We start from the raw sequence: 14,315 nt of genomic DNA on the forward strand, positions 1-14,315 counted from the left end.
TATTTCCCCCTAATATCTTTGAAGATTCTGAGACCATTAGGGTTAAACATTACAGATATAAATGCAATATATGGAGTAGAAAAGATTGCCTGCCCACCAAAGAATCAACATATGTTCTACATGGTCTATTTCTATCTGAATGTAACACCTCAATCAAGCTTGTTAATTGATCGTTAAGTCATGTTTGTCAGGTAAACGGTCATTAGTGGCCTATATAAGCCTCATACAGGCCATGGGAAGACATTACCTGTTGATAACACAGACTATTCTCATGATCATGGGAGGTGTGAGAGAATTGCTGCTCTTTGTGATGACTGTGGGGGTTGTCAAAGGTTGGTTCACTAATGTTTTATTTGGATTGAAGGGATTTGTTTGGGAAATATGCTTAACTTTATAAGTTGGAGATTCAAATTTGACTGTCTGTTTCTTCCGCATTGGTCATCTATTATTAATATATGTAGCTATTTTGTGTGAACTCAACTTCTGTCAACACTTTCTCCTCAGTTTCTTGTTACCCTGTTGGAAAGTCCCAGAAGCAAGATCAAGTCTCTCTGCAGAGGAGACTTGGAGGTAAGTGTTTCTTTCCACAACCCTTCTAGCTATGTTCTTTGTCACTGTCTATGGTGCTGCTGTGTTTGACACTCATTCAACACCATAGAGTAACTCAGTCTAAATAACGTTGTCAAAGCCTTTGATTTGGTAATTTTGCTTGTGTACCTTAACCTACGTTTTTCAGAGCTGTCATCAAATGACGTCTCCATTGAGCATGCCCTGGCCTTGCTCCGATCCATAGGGTCTGACGCTAAACAAGACAGAGAAGGTACGGCCTGAAACATATACTTTGAAAACTGTTGGGTTCAACATTCGACTGGCAATTCGGCCTAGACCGTGTGGAACAGATGTGTTGCTGTAGAATACCCAACTGTTCCTTTTGTTTTTTCTATAGAGTATTTAGAGACTAACGAAGTAGAATCCCAAGCTTCTCCAAACCATGGTAGCTCTCAGGCAAATGATGCCCTGTCCTCTGAGGAGAAGCTGAGGCGCATGTCCTCTGACGACGCTGCGACTGGCCCGTCTGACGACGCTACCTCTGAAGCTGCGACTGGCCCGTCTGACGACGCTACCTCTGAAGCTGCGACTGGCCCGTCTGACGACGCTACCTCTGAAGCTGCGACTGGCCCGTCTGACGACGCTACCTCTGAAGCTGCGACTGGCCCGTCTGACGACGCTACCTCTGAAGCTGCGACTGGCCCCCCGTCTGACGACGCTACCTCTGAAGCTGCGACTGGCCCCCCGTCTGACGACGCTACCTCTGAAGCTGCGACTGGCCCCCCGTCTGACGACGCTACCTCTGAAGCTGCGACTGGCCCCCCGTCTGACGACGCTACCTCTGAAGCTGCGACTGGCCCCCCGTCTGACGACGCTACCTCTGAAGCTGCGACTGGCCCCCCGTCTGACGACGCTACCTCTGAAGCTGCGACTGGCCCCCCGTCTGACGACGCTACCTCTGAAGCTGCGACTGGCCCCCCGTCTGACGACGCTACCTCTGAAGCTGCGACTGGCCCCCCGTCTGACGACGCTACCTCTGAAGCTGCGACTGGCCCCCCGTCTGACGACGCTACCTCTGAAGCTGCGACTGGCCCCCCGTCTGACGACGCTACCTCTGAAGCTGCGACTGGCCCCCCGTCTGACGACGCTACCTCTGAAGCTGCGACTGGCCCCCCGTCTGACGACGCTACCTCTGAAGCTGCGACTGGCCCCCCGTCTGACGACGCTACCTCTGAAGCTGCGACTGGCCCCCCGTCTGACGACGCTACCTCTGAAGCTGCGACTGGCCCCCCGTCTGACGACGCTACCTCTGAAGCTGCGACTGGCCCCCCGTCTGACGACGCTACCTCTGAAGCTGCGACTGGCCCCCCGTCTGACGACGCTACCTCTGAAGCTGCGACTGGCCCCCCGTCTGACGACGCTACCTCTGAAGCTGCGACTGGCCCCCCGTCTGACGACGCTACCTCTGAAGCTGCGACTGGCCCCCCGTCTGACGACGCTACCTCTGAAGCTGCGACTGGCCCCCCGTCTGACGACGCTACCTCTGAAGCTGCGACTGGCCCCCCGTCTGACGACGCTACCTCTGAAGCTGCGACTGGCCCCCCGTCTGACGACGCTACCTCTGAAGCTGCGACTGGCCCCCCGTCTGACGACGCTACCTCTGAAGCTGCGACTGGCCCCCCGTCTGACGACGCTACCTCTGAAGCTGCGACTGGCCCCCCGTCTGACGACGCTACCTCTGAAGCTGCGACTGGCCCCCCGTCTGACGACGCTACCTCTGAAGCTGCGACTGGCCCCCCGTCTGACGACGCTACCTCTGAAGCTGCGACTGGCCCCCCGTCTGACGACGCTACCTCTGAAGCTGCCACTGGCCCCCCGTCTGACGACGCTACCTCTGAAGCTGCCACTGGCCCCCCGTCTGACGACGCTACCTCTGAAGCTGCCACTGGCCCCCCGTCTGACGACGCTACCTCTGAAGCTGCGACTGGCCCCCCGTCTGACGACGCTACCTCTGAAGCTGCGACTGGCCCCCCGTCTGACGACGCTACCTCTGAAGCTGCGACTGGCCCCCCGTCTGACGACGCTACCTCTGAAGCTGCGACTGGCCCCCCGTCTGACGACGCTACCTCTGAAGCTGCGACTGGCCCCCCCGTCTGACGACGCTACCTCTGAAGCTGCGACTGGCCCCCCGTCTGACGACGCTACCTCTGAAGCTGCGACTGGCCCCCCGTCTGACGACGCTACCTCTAAGGAACTGTTCACCGCTTCATCGGAGCCCCCGTTGACCACAAACATGGATATCTGACGTGGGACATGGTGCTCGGGGTCCATGCAAGAGTTCATGGGTACTCTAGTCCAGGTTGTCTGTGTGTGTAACTGCATTTGCTTGTTTTGGCTCAATTAAACATTAACTGTAATACTTGTGTCCTCAGTATTGTTTTGGCGGTTCCTACTTGGCAACATTTATTTTGCATTATAACCATGCTTTGGCCTCAGCAATATATTAATACTTTGACCCCTGTGTTTAAGCTACATTTGCTCAGTGTTGGTCAATTTATGCTAGTAGCATCACATGATGTGGAATGGGTTCTAGTTCATTTTAACTTGATGGTTGTGGAACACAGTGTCTGGGGTTGGTACATATGAGGATGTTGCTAGAATCGGGGTTTCAGTGCTAACTAATATCACGGTTGTCAACTTGCATTTAAATTACTCTGCTGGGTGTCTTCTCTCCTGACTGACTTGGTTTCCTATTAGTGAATGCTTACATGTGAAACCAGCTCTCGTCTCATTAGCCCATCGTTTTGGCGGTTGGTCTTCATATCCCAGTGACAATCCAAACTTTCAGGTTAAATAAGTCAATGCTAACCTGCTTTAGCTGGCAGGCTGCTATCAGGTCCTAGCTCTCCCAGAGTTGCTTGTAGCGCCTCTAACCTAGGGTTTGATGGGGGGGAACAGTTTTACCAGGATTTCCCACCCACTCCGATTACATGGGAGAAATTAACCGGTTAATTTCTATGAAAAGCGTGAGGTGAAGTCTGTTCATACAGGCCTTCTCTATCCGCATGATCAACGCTCGGGGTGTGCGTCGTACTTATAGTCGCCATGAATTCAAAGAGCATGTACACGCAACCTTTAAATGCAGTTAATACAGCAACAAAATTGGCTCCAACTTTTGAGCTACCGGTAGGTATCTGCTTTAATTCAAAACAATTTCTGTGGCACCGCTTTACTCACTTATGCCAACCTGAATTCAGCCTGTTTTGAAGCAAGTTAAACCGTTACGGCCTATGCAAATATTTTGTTTGCTACAGGGTAGGCCTTCCAGGTTATTTTATGTAGCAGAGGCGAAAATCTGATATTAACTTTGGAGGGGACAATTACATGACATTTTCTGAAGAGCAATTCCTGAGGGGGACACCAAAAGTAGTGCTGTAACACACAGCCTACGTTGTAATATGGTAAATGTATATTGAGGAACCAAAGAAATAAGGTGTTTGCCGTACTCCTAACTACCGGTACCCAAAACTACACAACTAATCACAACAGCAATACCATTGCCTTTAACAGATCTTAGTTCAGTCGAGAGTGGGGGTATCCATGGCATTTTCCAATTATGTTCCTATTTTACAAGTCAAAAAAATGGAGAACCTTTCATAATGTTGCCAAACAAAGACAAACTTACCTGAGACTCCCTGTCTCTGCCAGTCTGTCCCCAGCTCTCCTGTCTGTGTGCCATCTGTTGCCTGCTCTGCCTAATGACATCATTGTGAAACATTTTCATTAGCATTTCACTTCTTTCTTATGAACATTTTATCAACTAGTCTTTGAGATATTAGGTTATAGGGTTCTTATTTTGCATTTTGGTGTACTGAAAAATACTCTGATGTCCGTCTTTTTTCTTTTTTCTGCCATTTTTCTACCTGGCTGGCTACACACAGTGTGTAGGTTATTTACAGTAGGAGATGGGCTTCTATCATATCTTCTATCATTCTATATGGGCTTCGATCTAAAAGGTAGCTAGCAAATGTGAAACGGATTGCAGTGACAAGAGTTGACAGCTGTATGAGTTCACCATTTACACAACATATGCTGCAACCTTTTGTAATTTTAACCGTTTGTTTCAAATTGGCTGGCTTCCAACAATAGCTGAATTTGCAAAGCTAGCGAGCACAAATTCCGTTTCAGTGGTGTTTGCTATAATCTTTGCTACCCGGGTTAAATAAAGGTGAAATAAAATAAATAAAAGTTCCCTTGAGACAATTTAGCTTTTGCAACGAGACCATTACATATATTTAAGACAATGGTAGAAGAGAGTGTAGTTCTGTTCAGTTTGGACTTCAGTTTATCGCTAACCTTATCACAGGGACTTTGAAGCACTAACTTACATTGCTGATCTTGGAATAAATTGACGATAGCAAAGATTCCATCTTTGACGACGCCACATAAATGGAATAGGTACTAGCTAGCTTAATAGTTAATATTTGCGCGCTAGCTCTGCAAATTCAGCTAGTGTGTGTGTGTGTGTGTGTGAACCCTGCCAACATAAAACAAATCATTGCTATGGCGCGATTGACTGGATTAACCTCATGTCAGTCACGTGCATTGAGTGCCTTTCAGACAGTAGATACGAACCCTCTGTTACCTTGCCAACTAAGGAACTGGCAGTGGATCAAACCATTGTGAGGCAAAGGGTGGGGGGTCGCAATCTTTTGAAACTTAAAAAAGCTCTATTAAGTGTCTATAATCAGCACAATTGCTTTCATTGCGTATTATTCATATTATTTAAATTACAGAGTTATGTTTACAGTGATATATTGGGGGGGACAAATCATATTTTTCCCAGGATGGGGGGGTCGTGTACCCCCCGTCCCCCCTGGGATTTCCGCCCCTGTTATGTAGCCTACGTTTGTGTATTGAATGTTATTCTACATTTGTTTGTCTGGGTCTTGAGAATGAGTTACCCTTTCTGACCAAGTCTGTAAAATAATGCGAGAACTGGGGGTATTTTGTCTTGAATAAAAGTAATAACGGAGAAGAATGGCAGGGTCTTGACAAGTTAATTTGATTGTGTAGGCTCACGTTTAATTTATGCTGTGACTAAATGAATATTAACTTGATAATGTACTTTATTGCTGGAGAACAGATGCAATAGGTAGGCCTGAGAAGATTTGATGTAAATATAGACGAAGAATGGCACATGATAAACTGCGGGTTTAGATTCACGTGCAATTGATCAACTGCGACGCTATCCATTGTGCTGAATCTCCGCTACAGCGTAACTGTTAGATTATCAGAGATTCAGATTTGTTTCCTCTGACAAAATCATCACAATAACCGAAGTATAAACAGCCACAACCTTCCCAAATTCCCTTGATAGCCAGGTGTAAGGGGAGAGGAAAGGACCGAAATGCATCTTTCAGTGAAAGGTAGGCTACTGTAATAACCTCATATTTGACCCGTCGGCCAACAGTGCCTCATAGACCGGTTAAAACTAGGCTACATCAATGAAATAGTGTGGTGACTTTGAGTTGATTAAATAGCAACAAATACAAGAACCCATTAGTGTATATTTCTCCATGTAGAGTGTTATAATCATGTTGGATTTTATTCGCTGCTTAACACCCTGCATCCCACAGCTGGCTTGCTTCTGAAGCTAAGCAGGGTTGGTCCTGGTCAGTCCCTAGATTGGAGACCAGTTGCTGCTGGAAGTGGTGTTGGAGGGCCAGTAGGAGTCACTCTTTCCTCTGGTCTAAAATAATATCCCAGGGCAGTGATTGGGGACATGTGCTGTCTTTCGGGTGGGACGTTAAACAGGTGTCCTGACTCTCTGTGGTCACTAAAGATCCCATGGCACTTATTGTTAGAGTAGGGGTGTTAACCCTGGTGTCCTGGCTAAATTCCCAATCTGGCCCTCATACCATCACGGTCACCTAATCATCCCAAGCTTACTATTGGCTCATTCACCCCCCCATCCCCTGTAACTATTCCCCAGGTCATTGCTGTAAATGAGAATGTGTTCTCAGTCAACTTACCTGGTTAAATAAAACATATGCTTCTAAATAGCACTTTCGGTTTGAACGGGAAGCCTGGTAATTTCTTGCAATTTCCTCAGGAAGGAAAATTGGTAGGTTCTCTGGAAAAGATATGTCTCTACATGACCAATGAGGCCTACCCTCCTCCCCCAGCCATTGGGATGAACTTTGCGGGACCCCCATCCGAATACTCTACCAGGTACGGACGAGACATGGAGACAACTGTTCCTTTAATGTTTTGTACTCGTCTCATTAAAAATGGATTCATACTAAAGACTAGGTCAGAATACATTTGGACTCCCTCGCTCTTTGTCTTTCCCTCTCAAATCAACTCTTTACCGTGAAATGCTTGCTTACGAGCCCACCCCAACGATGCAGAGAACAAAACTATAGAATATATATATATATATATATATATATAGTACCAATCAAAAGTTTGGACACACCTACTTATTCAAAGGTTTTTCTTTATTTTGACTATTTTCTACATTGTAAAATAATAGTGAAGAACTCAAAACTATGAAATAACACATATGGAATCATGTAGTAACCAAAAAAGTGTTAAACATATCAAAATCTATTTTATATTTATATAGACTCTTCAATGTAGCCACCCTTTGCACACTCTTGGCATTCTCTCAACCAGCTTCACCTGGATTGCTTTTCCAAAAGGACAGATTTCCACCGGTCTAATGTCCATTGCTGGTGTTTCTTGGCCCAAGCAAGTCTCTTCTTCTTATTGGTGTCCTTTAGTAGTGGTTTCTTTGCAGCAATTTGACCATGAAGGCCTGATTCACGTAGTCTCCTCTGAACAGTTGATGTTGAGATGTGTCTGTTACTTGAACTTTACAGCAGAGGTAACTCTGGGTCTTCCTTTCCTGTGGCGGTCCTCATGAGAGACATAGCGCTTGATGGATTTTGCAACTGCACTTGAAGAAACATTCAAAGTTCTTGAAATTTTCCGGATTCACTGAACTTCATGTCTTAAAATAATAATAGACTTTTGTTTCTCTTTGCTTATTTGAGCTGTTCTTGCCATGATATGGACTTGGTATTTTACCAAATAGGGCTATCTTCTGTATACCACCCCTACCTTGTCACAAAACAAGTGATTGGCTCAAACGCACTAAGAAGGAAATAAATTCCACAAATTAACTTTGAACAAGGCACACCTGTTAATTAAAATGCATTCCAGGTGAGTACCTCATGAAGCTGGTTGAGTGAATGCCAAGAGTGTGCAAAGCTGTCATCAAGGCAAAGGGTGGCTACTTTGAAGAATCTCAAATATAAAATATATTTTGATTTGTTTAACACTTTTTTGGTTACTTCAGGATTCCTTATGTGTTATTTCATACTTTTGATGTTCTACAATGTAGAAAATTGTAAAAAAAATAAAGAAACCCTGGAATGAGTAGGTGTGTCCAAACTTTTGACTGGTACTGTATATATTGTAACACGAGGAATAAAATACCCAAGAATAAAGCTATATACAAGGAGTACAGGTTCCAGATCAGTGTGCAGGGGTACGAGGTATTTGAAGTAGATATGTACAAGAAGGCTGGGTAAAGTGACTAGGCATCAGGATTGATAATAATAATAATAATAGCAAAATAAAGAACAGAGCAGCAGCTGCAAATGATGAGTGTAAAGTTGTGTGTTTGTGAGAGTGTGTAATGTGGATGCATGTGTGTTTGGGTTGTGTCGGTTTGTGTGTGTGTGTGTGTGTGTGTGTGGGAGTGTGTGTGTGTGTGTGTGTGTGTGTGTGTGTGTGTGGGAGTGTGAATGTAGTGTGTGTGAGTGTGCATATGCTTTGTATACAGTCTAGTGATTGTGCGTAGGGTCAGAGCAAGACCCTTTAACTTTTTGAGGATGCGAGTGCCCATGCCACGACTGTGCGGGTGTGTGTGGACCATGTTAGGTCGCCAAGGAACAGCCCTGTTGATGTGGATGGGGACGTGCTCTCCCCTCTTGCTCCTTTAGACCACGATCAGCTCCTTGGTCTTACTGGCATTGAGGGAGAGGTTGTCCTGGCACCACAATGCCAAGTCTCTGACCTCTCATCGCCTTCGTGTCGTCAGCAAACTTGACACACTGGGTCCCGACACACTGGGTCCCAACCCACTGGCTCCAACCTCCTGTCTCCAACCCTCTGGATCCAATCTCCATCTCTTCATTACTTGGTTATGAAAACCCCCTGGCCCCAAAGCACTGGCCCAACCTCTCTTCATTACTTTTTAAGGCAGACAGGTCCAGAGGGTGCGCCCCTGGCTGTCCCTCACGTCTAGATCCAGCAGAGACTGAACCAGGACCTCCATAGCATGGTGGTGGCTGTGGTACGCCTGAATAGAAACACAAACACAGTCTCAAGCAAAGTCCAGTGGTACGCCTGAATAGATATATATTCGATGTCCTATAGTAGACCAGTGGTACGCCTGAACAGAAATACAGTGCTAGACCTCTAAAGTAGACCAGAGTCTTTCAATCGGGAGCCCATTTTTGCTCCCGCCCAGCATCAACATCGGAGGTCCCTGCCAAGCGTGGGATTGAGAAACAAACACTCTACTTCTCCCCTGAGGTTGATTAACTCAAATGGCAAAATAAGGAAATCATCCTCATCATCACTGTGTAGAATATGCATGTATTTTACACGAATCAGGAATAGATAGGAATTTGGTGTGTGAGTCTGTCTGGACAGTCAACTTCCTGTGGAAAATCAACACCATGCCTGCTTCCCAGATAGCACCCTATTCCCTATGTAGTGAACTACTTTTGATCAGGGCCTATAAGGATCTGGTCAAAAGTAGTGTACTAAATAGGGAATAGGGTGCCATTTGTCATATGGAGACCACTACAGGAGCAGGTAGGCTTTACTCACAGCGAGGTGTAGAGGGCTGATGGGAGCTCTGACATCAAAGTCGTTCAGGATGTCTGTCCCTGAGCTTTCAATTAGTTGAGGAAAGACAAGGACGGCCAGTTCAGACTTGTAACATATTTACTTGGAAGGTTAGTCTAGTAGCATGTGTAACATGGTAAATCTCAGTGACCAGCCCCTGCAGACATACTGGGGTGTTGCATCCATACCTTAAACAAGCAAGTGTGAGGAAAAGTTACCAACTGGCACTTACCACATCTAAAGGTGTTTCACTTGCAATCTGGAAAAAGAACATCAAGAGTGACGATGCGTCCACGACAAACATGCAGCCACACCTTAAAACCTACTGTTGGGTTCTGAGAATATGAAATATACTAATTCATGTCACTGAGGGAGAGAGCTTAATGTATAACGTTTACATTATGTCAGGTTAGGGGTCACATCCACTTGAATGTCCTTCATATGACGAACCTCCTACAGAGCAAATGAGGAAAATATGATATATTATGATTTATGTTAGTAACAATACAATATGGGAATTTTATCCCAAAGCTACCTACAGCTAACATATATATATTTAAGTATGTGATCTATGTAAATAAATAAATATATCACAGCTGTAAAACTGTATGGTGGAGGCCTACCCATTTCCCAGGAGCATTGGAAAAAGTGGATTTGGGTACAGTGTTTATTTCCCCCTAATATCTTTGAAGATTCTGAGACCATTAGGGTTAAACATTACAGATATAAATGCAATATATGGAGTAGAAAAGATTGCCTGCCCACCAAAGAATCAACATATGTTCTACATGGTCTATTTCTATCTGAATGTAACACCTCAATCAAGCTTGTTAATTGATCGTTAAGTCATGTTTGTCAGGTAAACGGTCATTAGTGGCCTATATAAGCCTCATACAGGCCATGGGAAGACATTACCTGTTGATAACACAGACTATTCTCATGATCATGGGAGGTGTGAGAGAATTGCTGCTCTTTGTGATGACTGTGGGGGTTGTCAAAGGTTGGTTCACTAACGTTTTATTTGGATTGAAGGGATTTGTTTGGGAAATATGCTTAACTTTATAAGTTGGAGATTCAAATTTGACTGTCTGTTTCTTCCGCATTGGTCATCTATTATTAATATATGTAGCTATTTTGTGTGAACTCAACTTCTGTCAACACTTTCTCCTCAGTTTCTTGTTACCCTGTTGGAAAGTCCCAGAAGCAAGATCAAGTCTCTCTGCAGAGGAGACTTGGAGGTAAGTGTTTCTTTCCACAACCCTTCTAGCTATGTTCTTTGTCACTGTCTATGGTGCTGCTGTGTTTGACACTCATTCAACACCATAGAGTAACTCAGTCTAAATAACGTTGTCAAAGCCTTTGATTTGGTAATTTTGCTTGTGTACCTTAACCTACGTTTTTCAGAGCTGTCATCAAATGACGTCTCCATTGAGCATGCCCTGGCCTTGCTCCGATCCATAGGGTCTGACGCTAAACAAGACAGAGAAGGTACGGCCTGAAACATATACTTTGAAAACTGTTGGGTTCAACATTCGACTGGCAATTCGGCCTAGACCGTGTGGAACAGATGTGTTGCTGTAGAATACCCAACTGTTCCTTTTGTTTTTTCTATAGAGTATTTAGAGACTAACGAAGTAGAATCCCAAGCTTCTCCAAACCATGGTAGCTCTCAGGCAAATGATGCCCTGTCCTCTGAGGAGAAGCTGAGGCGCATGTCCTCTGACGACGCTGCGACTGGCCCGTCTGACGACGCTACCTCTGGAGCTGCGACTGGCCCCCCGTCTGACGACGCTACCTCTGGAGCTGCGACTGGCCCCCCCGTCTGACGACGCTACCTCTGGAGCTGCGACTGGCCCCCCGTCTGACGACGCTACCTCTGAAGCTGCGACTGGCCCCCCGTCTGACGACGCTACCTCTGAAGCTGCGACTGGCCCCCCGTCTGACGACGCTACCTCTGAAGCTGCGACTGGCCCCCCGTCTGACGACGCTACCTCTGAAGCTGCGACTGGCCCCCCGTCTGACGACGCTACCTCTGAAGCTGCGACTGGCCCCCCGTCTGACGACGCTACCTCTGAAGCTGCGACTGGCCCCCCGTCTGACGACGCTACCTCTGAAGCTGCGACTGGCCCCCCGTCTGACGACGCTACCTCTGAAGCTGCGACTGGCCCCCCGTCTGACGACGCTACCTCTGAAGCTGCGACTGGCCCCCCGTCTGACGACGCTACCTCTGAAGCTGCGACTGGCCCCCCGTCTGACGACGCTACCTCTGAAGCTGCGACTGGCCCCCCGTCTGACGACGCTACCTCTGAAGCTGCGACTGGCCCCCCGTCTGACGACGCTACCTCTGAAGCTGCGACTGGCCCCCCGTCTGACGACGCTACCTCTGAAGCTGCGACTGGCCCCCCGTCTGACGACGCTACCTCTGAAGCTGCGACTGGCCCCCCGTCTGACGACGCTACCTCTGAAGCTGCGACTGGCCCCCCGTCTGACGACGCTACCTCTGAAGCTGCGACTGGCCCCCCGTCTGACGACGCTACCTCTGAAGCTGCGACTGGCCCCCCGTCTGACGACGCTACCTCTGAAGCTGCGACTGGCCCCCCGTCTGACGACGCTACCCCTGAAGCTGCGACTGGCCCCCCGTCTGACGACGCTACCCCTGAAGCTGCGACTGGCCCCCCGTCTGACGACGCAACCTCTGAAGCTGCGACTGGCCCCCCGTCTGACGACGCTACCTCTGAAGCTGCGACTGGCCCCCCGTCTGACGACGCTACCTCTGAAGCTGCGACTGGCCCCCCGTCTGACGACGCTACCTCTGAAGCTGCGACTGGCCCCCCGTCTGACGACGCTACCTCTGAAGCTGCGACTGGCCCCCCGTCTGACGACGCTACCTCTGAAGCTGCGACTGGCCCCCCGTCTGACGACGCTACCTCTGAAGCTGCGACTGGCCCCCCGTCTGACGACGCTACCTCTGAAGCTGCGACTGGCCCCCCGTCTGACGACGCTACCTCTGAAGCTGCGACTGGCCCCCCGTCTGACGACGCTACCTCTGAAGCTGCGACTGGCCCCCCGTCTGACGACGCTACCTCTGAAGCTGCGACTGGCCCCCCGTCTGACGACGCTACCTCTGAAGCTGCGACTGGCCCCCCGTCTGACGACGCTACCTCTGAAGCTGCGACTGGCCCCCCGTCTGACGACGCTACCTCTGAAGCTGCGACTGGCCCCCCGTCTGACGACGCTACCTCTGAAGCTGCGACTGGCCCCCCGTCTGACGACGCTACCTCTGAAGCTGCGACTGGCCCCCCGTCTGACGACGCTACCTCTGAAGCTGCGACTGGCCCCCCGTCTGACGACGCTACCTCTGAAGCTGCGACTGGCCCCCCGTCTGACGACGCTACCTCTGAAGCTGCGACTGGCCCCCCGTCTGACGACGCTACCTCTGAAGCTGCGACTGGCCCCCCGTCTGACGACGCTACCTCTGAAGCTGCGACTGGCCCCCCGTCTGACGACGCTACCTCTGAAGCTGCGACTGGCCCCCCGTCTGACGACGCTACCTCTGAAGCTGCGACTGGCCCCCCGTCTGACGACGCTACCTCTGAAGCTGCGACTGGCCCCCCGTCTGACGACGCTACCTCTGAAGCTGCGACTGGCCCCCCGTCTGACGACGCTACCTCTGAAGCTGCGACTGGCCCCCCGTCTGACGACGCTACCTCTGAAGCTGCGACTGGCCCCCCGTCTGACGACGCTACCTCTGAAGCTGCGACTGGCCCCCCGTCTGACGACGCTACCTCTGAAGCTGCGACTGGCCCCCCGTCTGACGACGCTACCTCTGAAGCTGCGACTGGCCCCCCGTCTGACGACGCTACCTCTGAAGCTGCGACTGGCCCCCCGTCTGACGACGCTACCTCTGAAGCTGCGACTGGCCCCCCGTCTGACGACGCTACCTCTGAAGCTGCGACTGGCCCCCCGTCTGACGACGCTACCTCTGAAGCTGCGACTGGCCCCCCGTCTGACGACGCTACCTCTGAAGCTGCGACTGGCCCCCCGTCTGACGACGCTACCTCTGAAGCTGCGACTGGCCCCCCGTCTGACGACGCTACCTCTGAAGCTGCGACTGGCCCGTCTGACGACGCTACCTCTGAAGCTGCGACTGGCCCGTCTGACGACGCTACCTCTGAAGCTGCGACTGGCCCGTCTGACGACGCTACCTCTAAGGAACTGTTCACCGCTTCATCGGAGCCCCCGTTGACCACAAACATGGATATCTGACGTGGGACATGGTGCTCGGGGTCCATGCAAGAGTTCATGGGTACTCTAGTCCAGGTTGTCTGTGTGTGTAACTGCATTTGCTTGTTTTGGCTCAATTAAACATTAACTGTAATACTTGTGTCCTCAGTATTGTTTTGGCGGTTCCTACTTGGCAACATTTATTTTGCATTATAACCATGCTTTGGCCTCAGCAATATATTAATACTTTGACCCCTGTGTTTAAGCTACATTTGCTCAGTGTTGGTCAATTTATGCTAGTAGCATCACATGATGTGGAATGGGTTCTAGTTCATTTTAACTTGATGGTTGTGGAACACAGTGTCTGGGGTTGGTACATATGAGGATGTTGCTAGAATCGGGGTTTCAGTGCTAACTAATATCACGGTTGTCAACTTGCATTTAAATTACTCTGCTGGGTGTCTTCTCTCCTGACTGACTTGGTTTCCTATTAGTGAATGCTTACATGTGAAACCAGCTCTCGTCTCATTAGCCCATCGTTTTGGCGGTTGGTCTTCATATCCCAGTGACAATCCAAACTTTCAGGTTAAATAAGTCAATGCTAACCTGCTTTA

At 49.0% G+C, this 14,315-nt stretch overlaps 2 protein-coding genes across 2 annotated transcripts; both read left to right on the top strand.

The window, feature by feature from the left end:
* Positions 1–271: 271 nt before the first annotated feature.
* LOC123743192 (uncharacterized) lies at positions 272–2,854 on the top strand. The gene is made up of 6 exons (XM_082968571.1): positions 272–332; positions 505–570; positions 737–820; positions 947–1,061; positions 1,227–2,646; positions 2,801–2,854. The coding sequence occupies exons 1-6, from the start codon at positions 272–274 to the stop codon at positions 2,852–2,854; spliced, it is 1,800 nt and encodes a 599-aa protein (XP_082824697.1).
* A 7,562-nt stretch (positions 2,855–10,416) lies between these two features.
* Positions 10,417–13,491, top strand: LOC123743195 (uncharacterized; the record flags this gene model as incomplete). Its single annotated transcript, XM_082968573.1, has 5 exons — positions 10,417–10,477; positions 10,650–10,715; positions 10,882–10,965; positions 11,092–11,206; positions 12,165–13,491. Coding segments are annotated over exons 1-5 (1,653 nt in total), but the record flags the coding sequence as incomplete, so codon positions are not given.
* Positions 13,492–14,315: the final 824 nt, after the last annotated feature.

The sequence above is a fragment of the Salmo salar genome, chromosome 02 (genome assembly GCF_965601325.2).
Source record: "Salmo salar chromosome 02, fSalSal1, whole genome shotgun sequence".
In the NCBI taxonomy this organism is placed as follows: domain Eukaryota; kingdom Metazoa; phylum Chordata; class Actinopteri; order Salmoniformes; family Salmonidae; genus Salmo; species Salmo salar.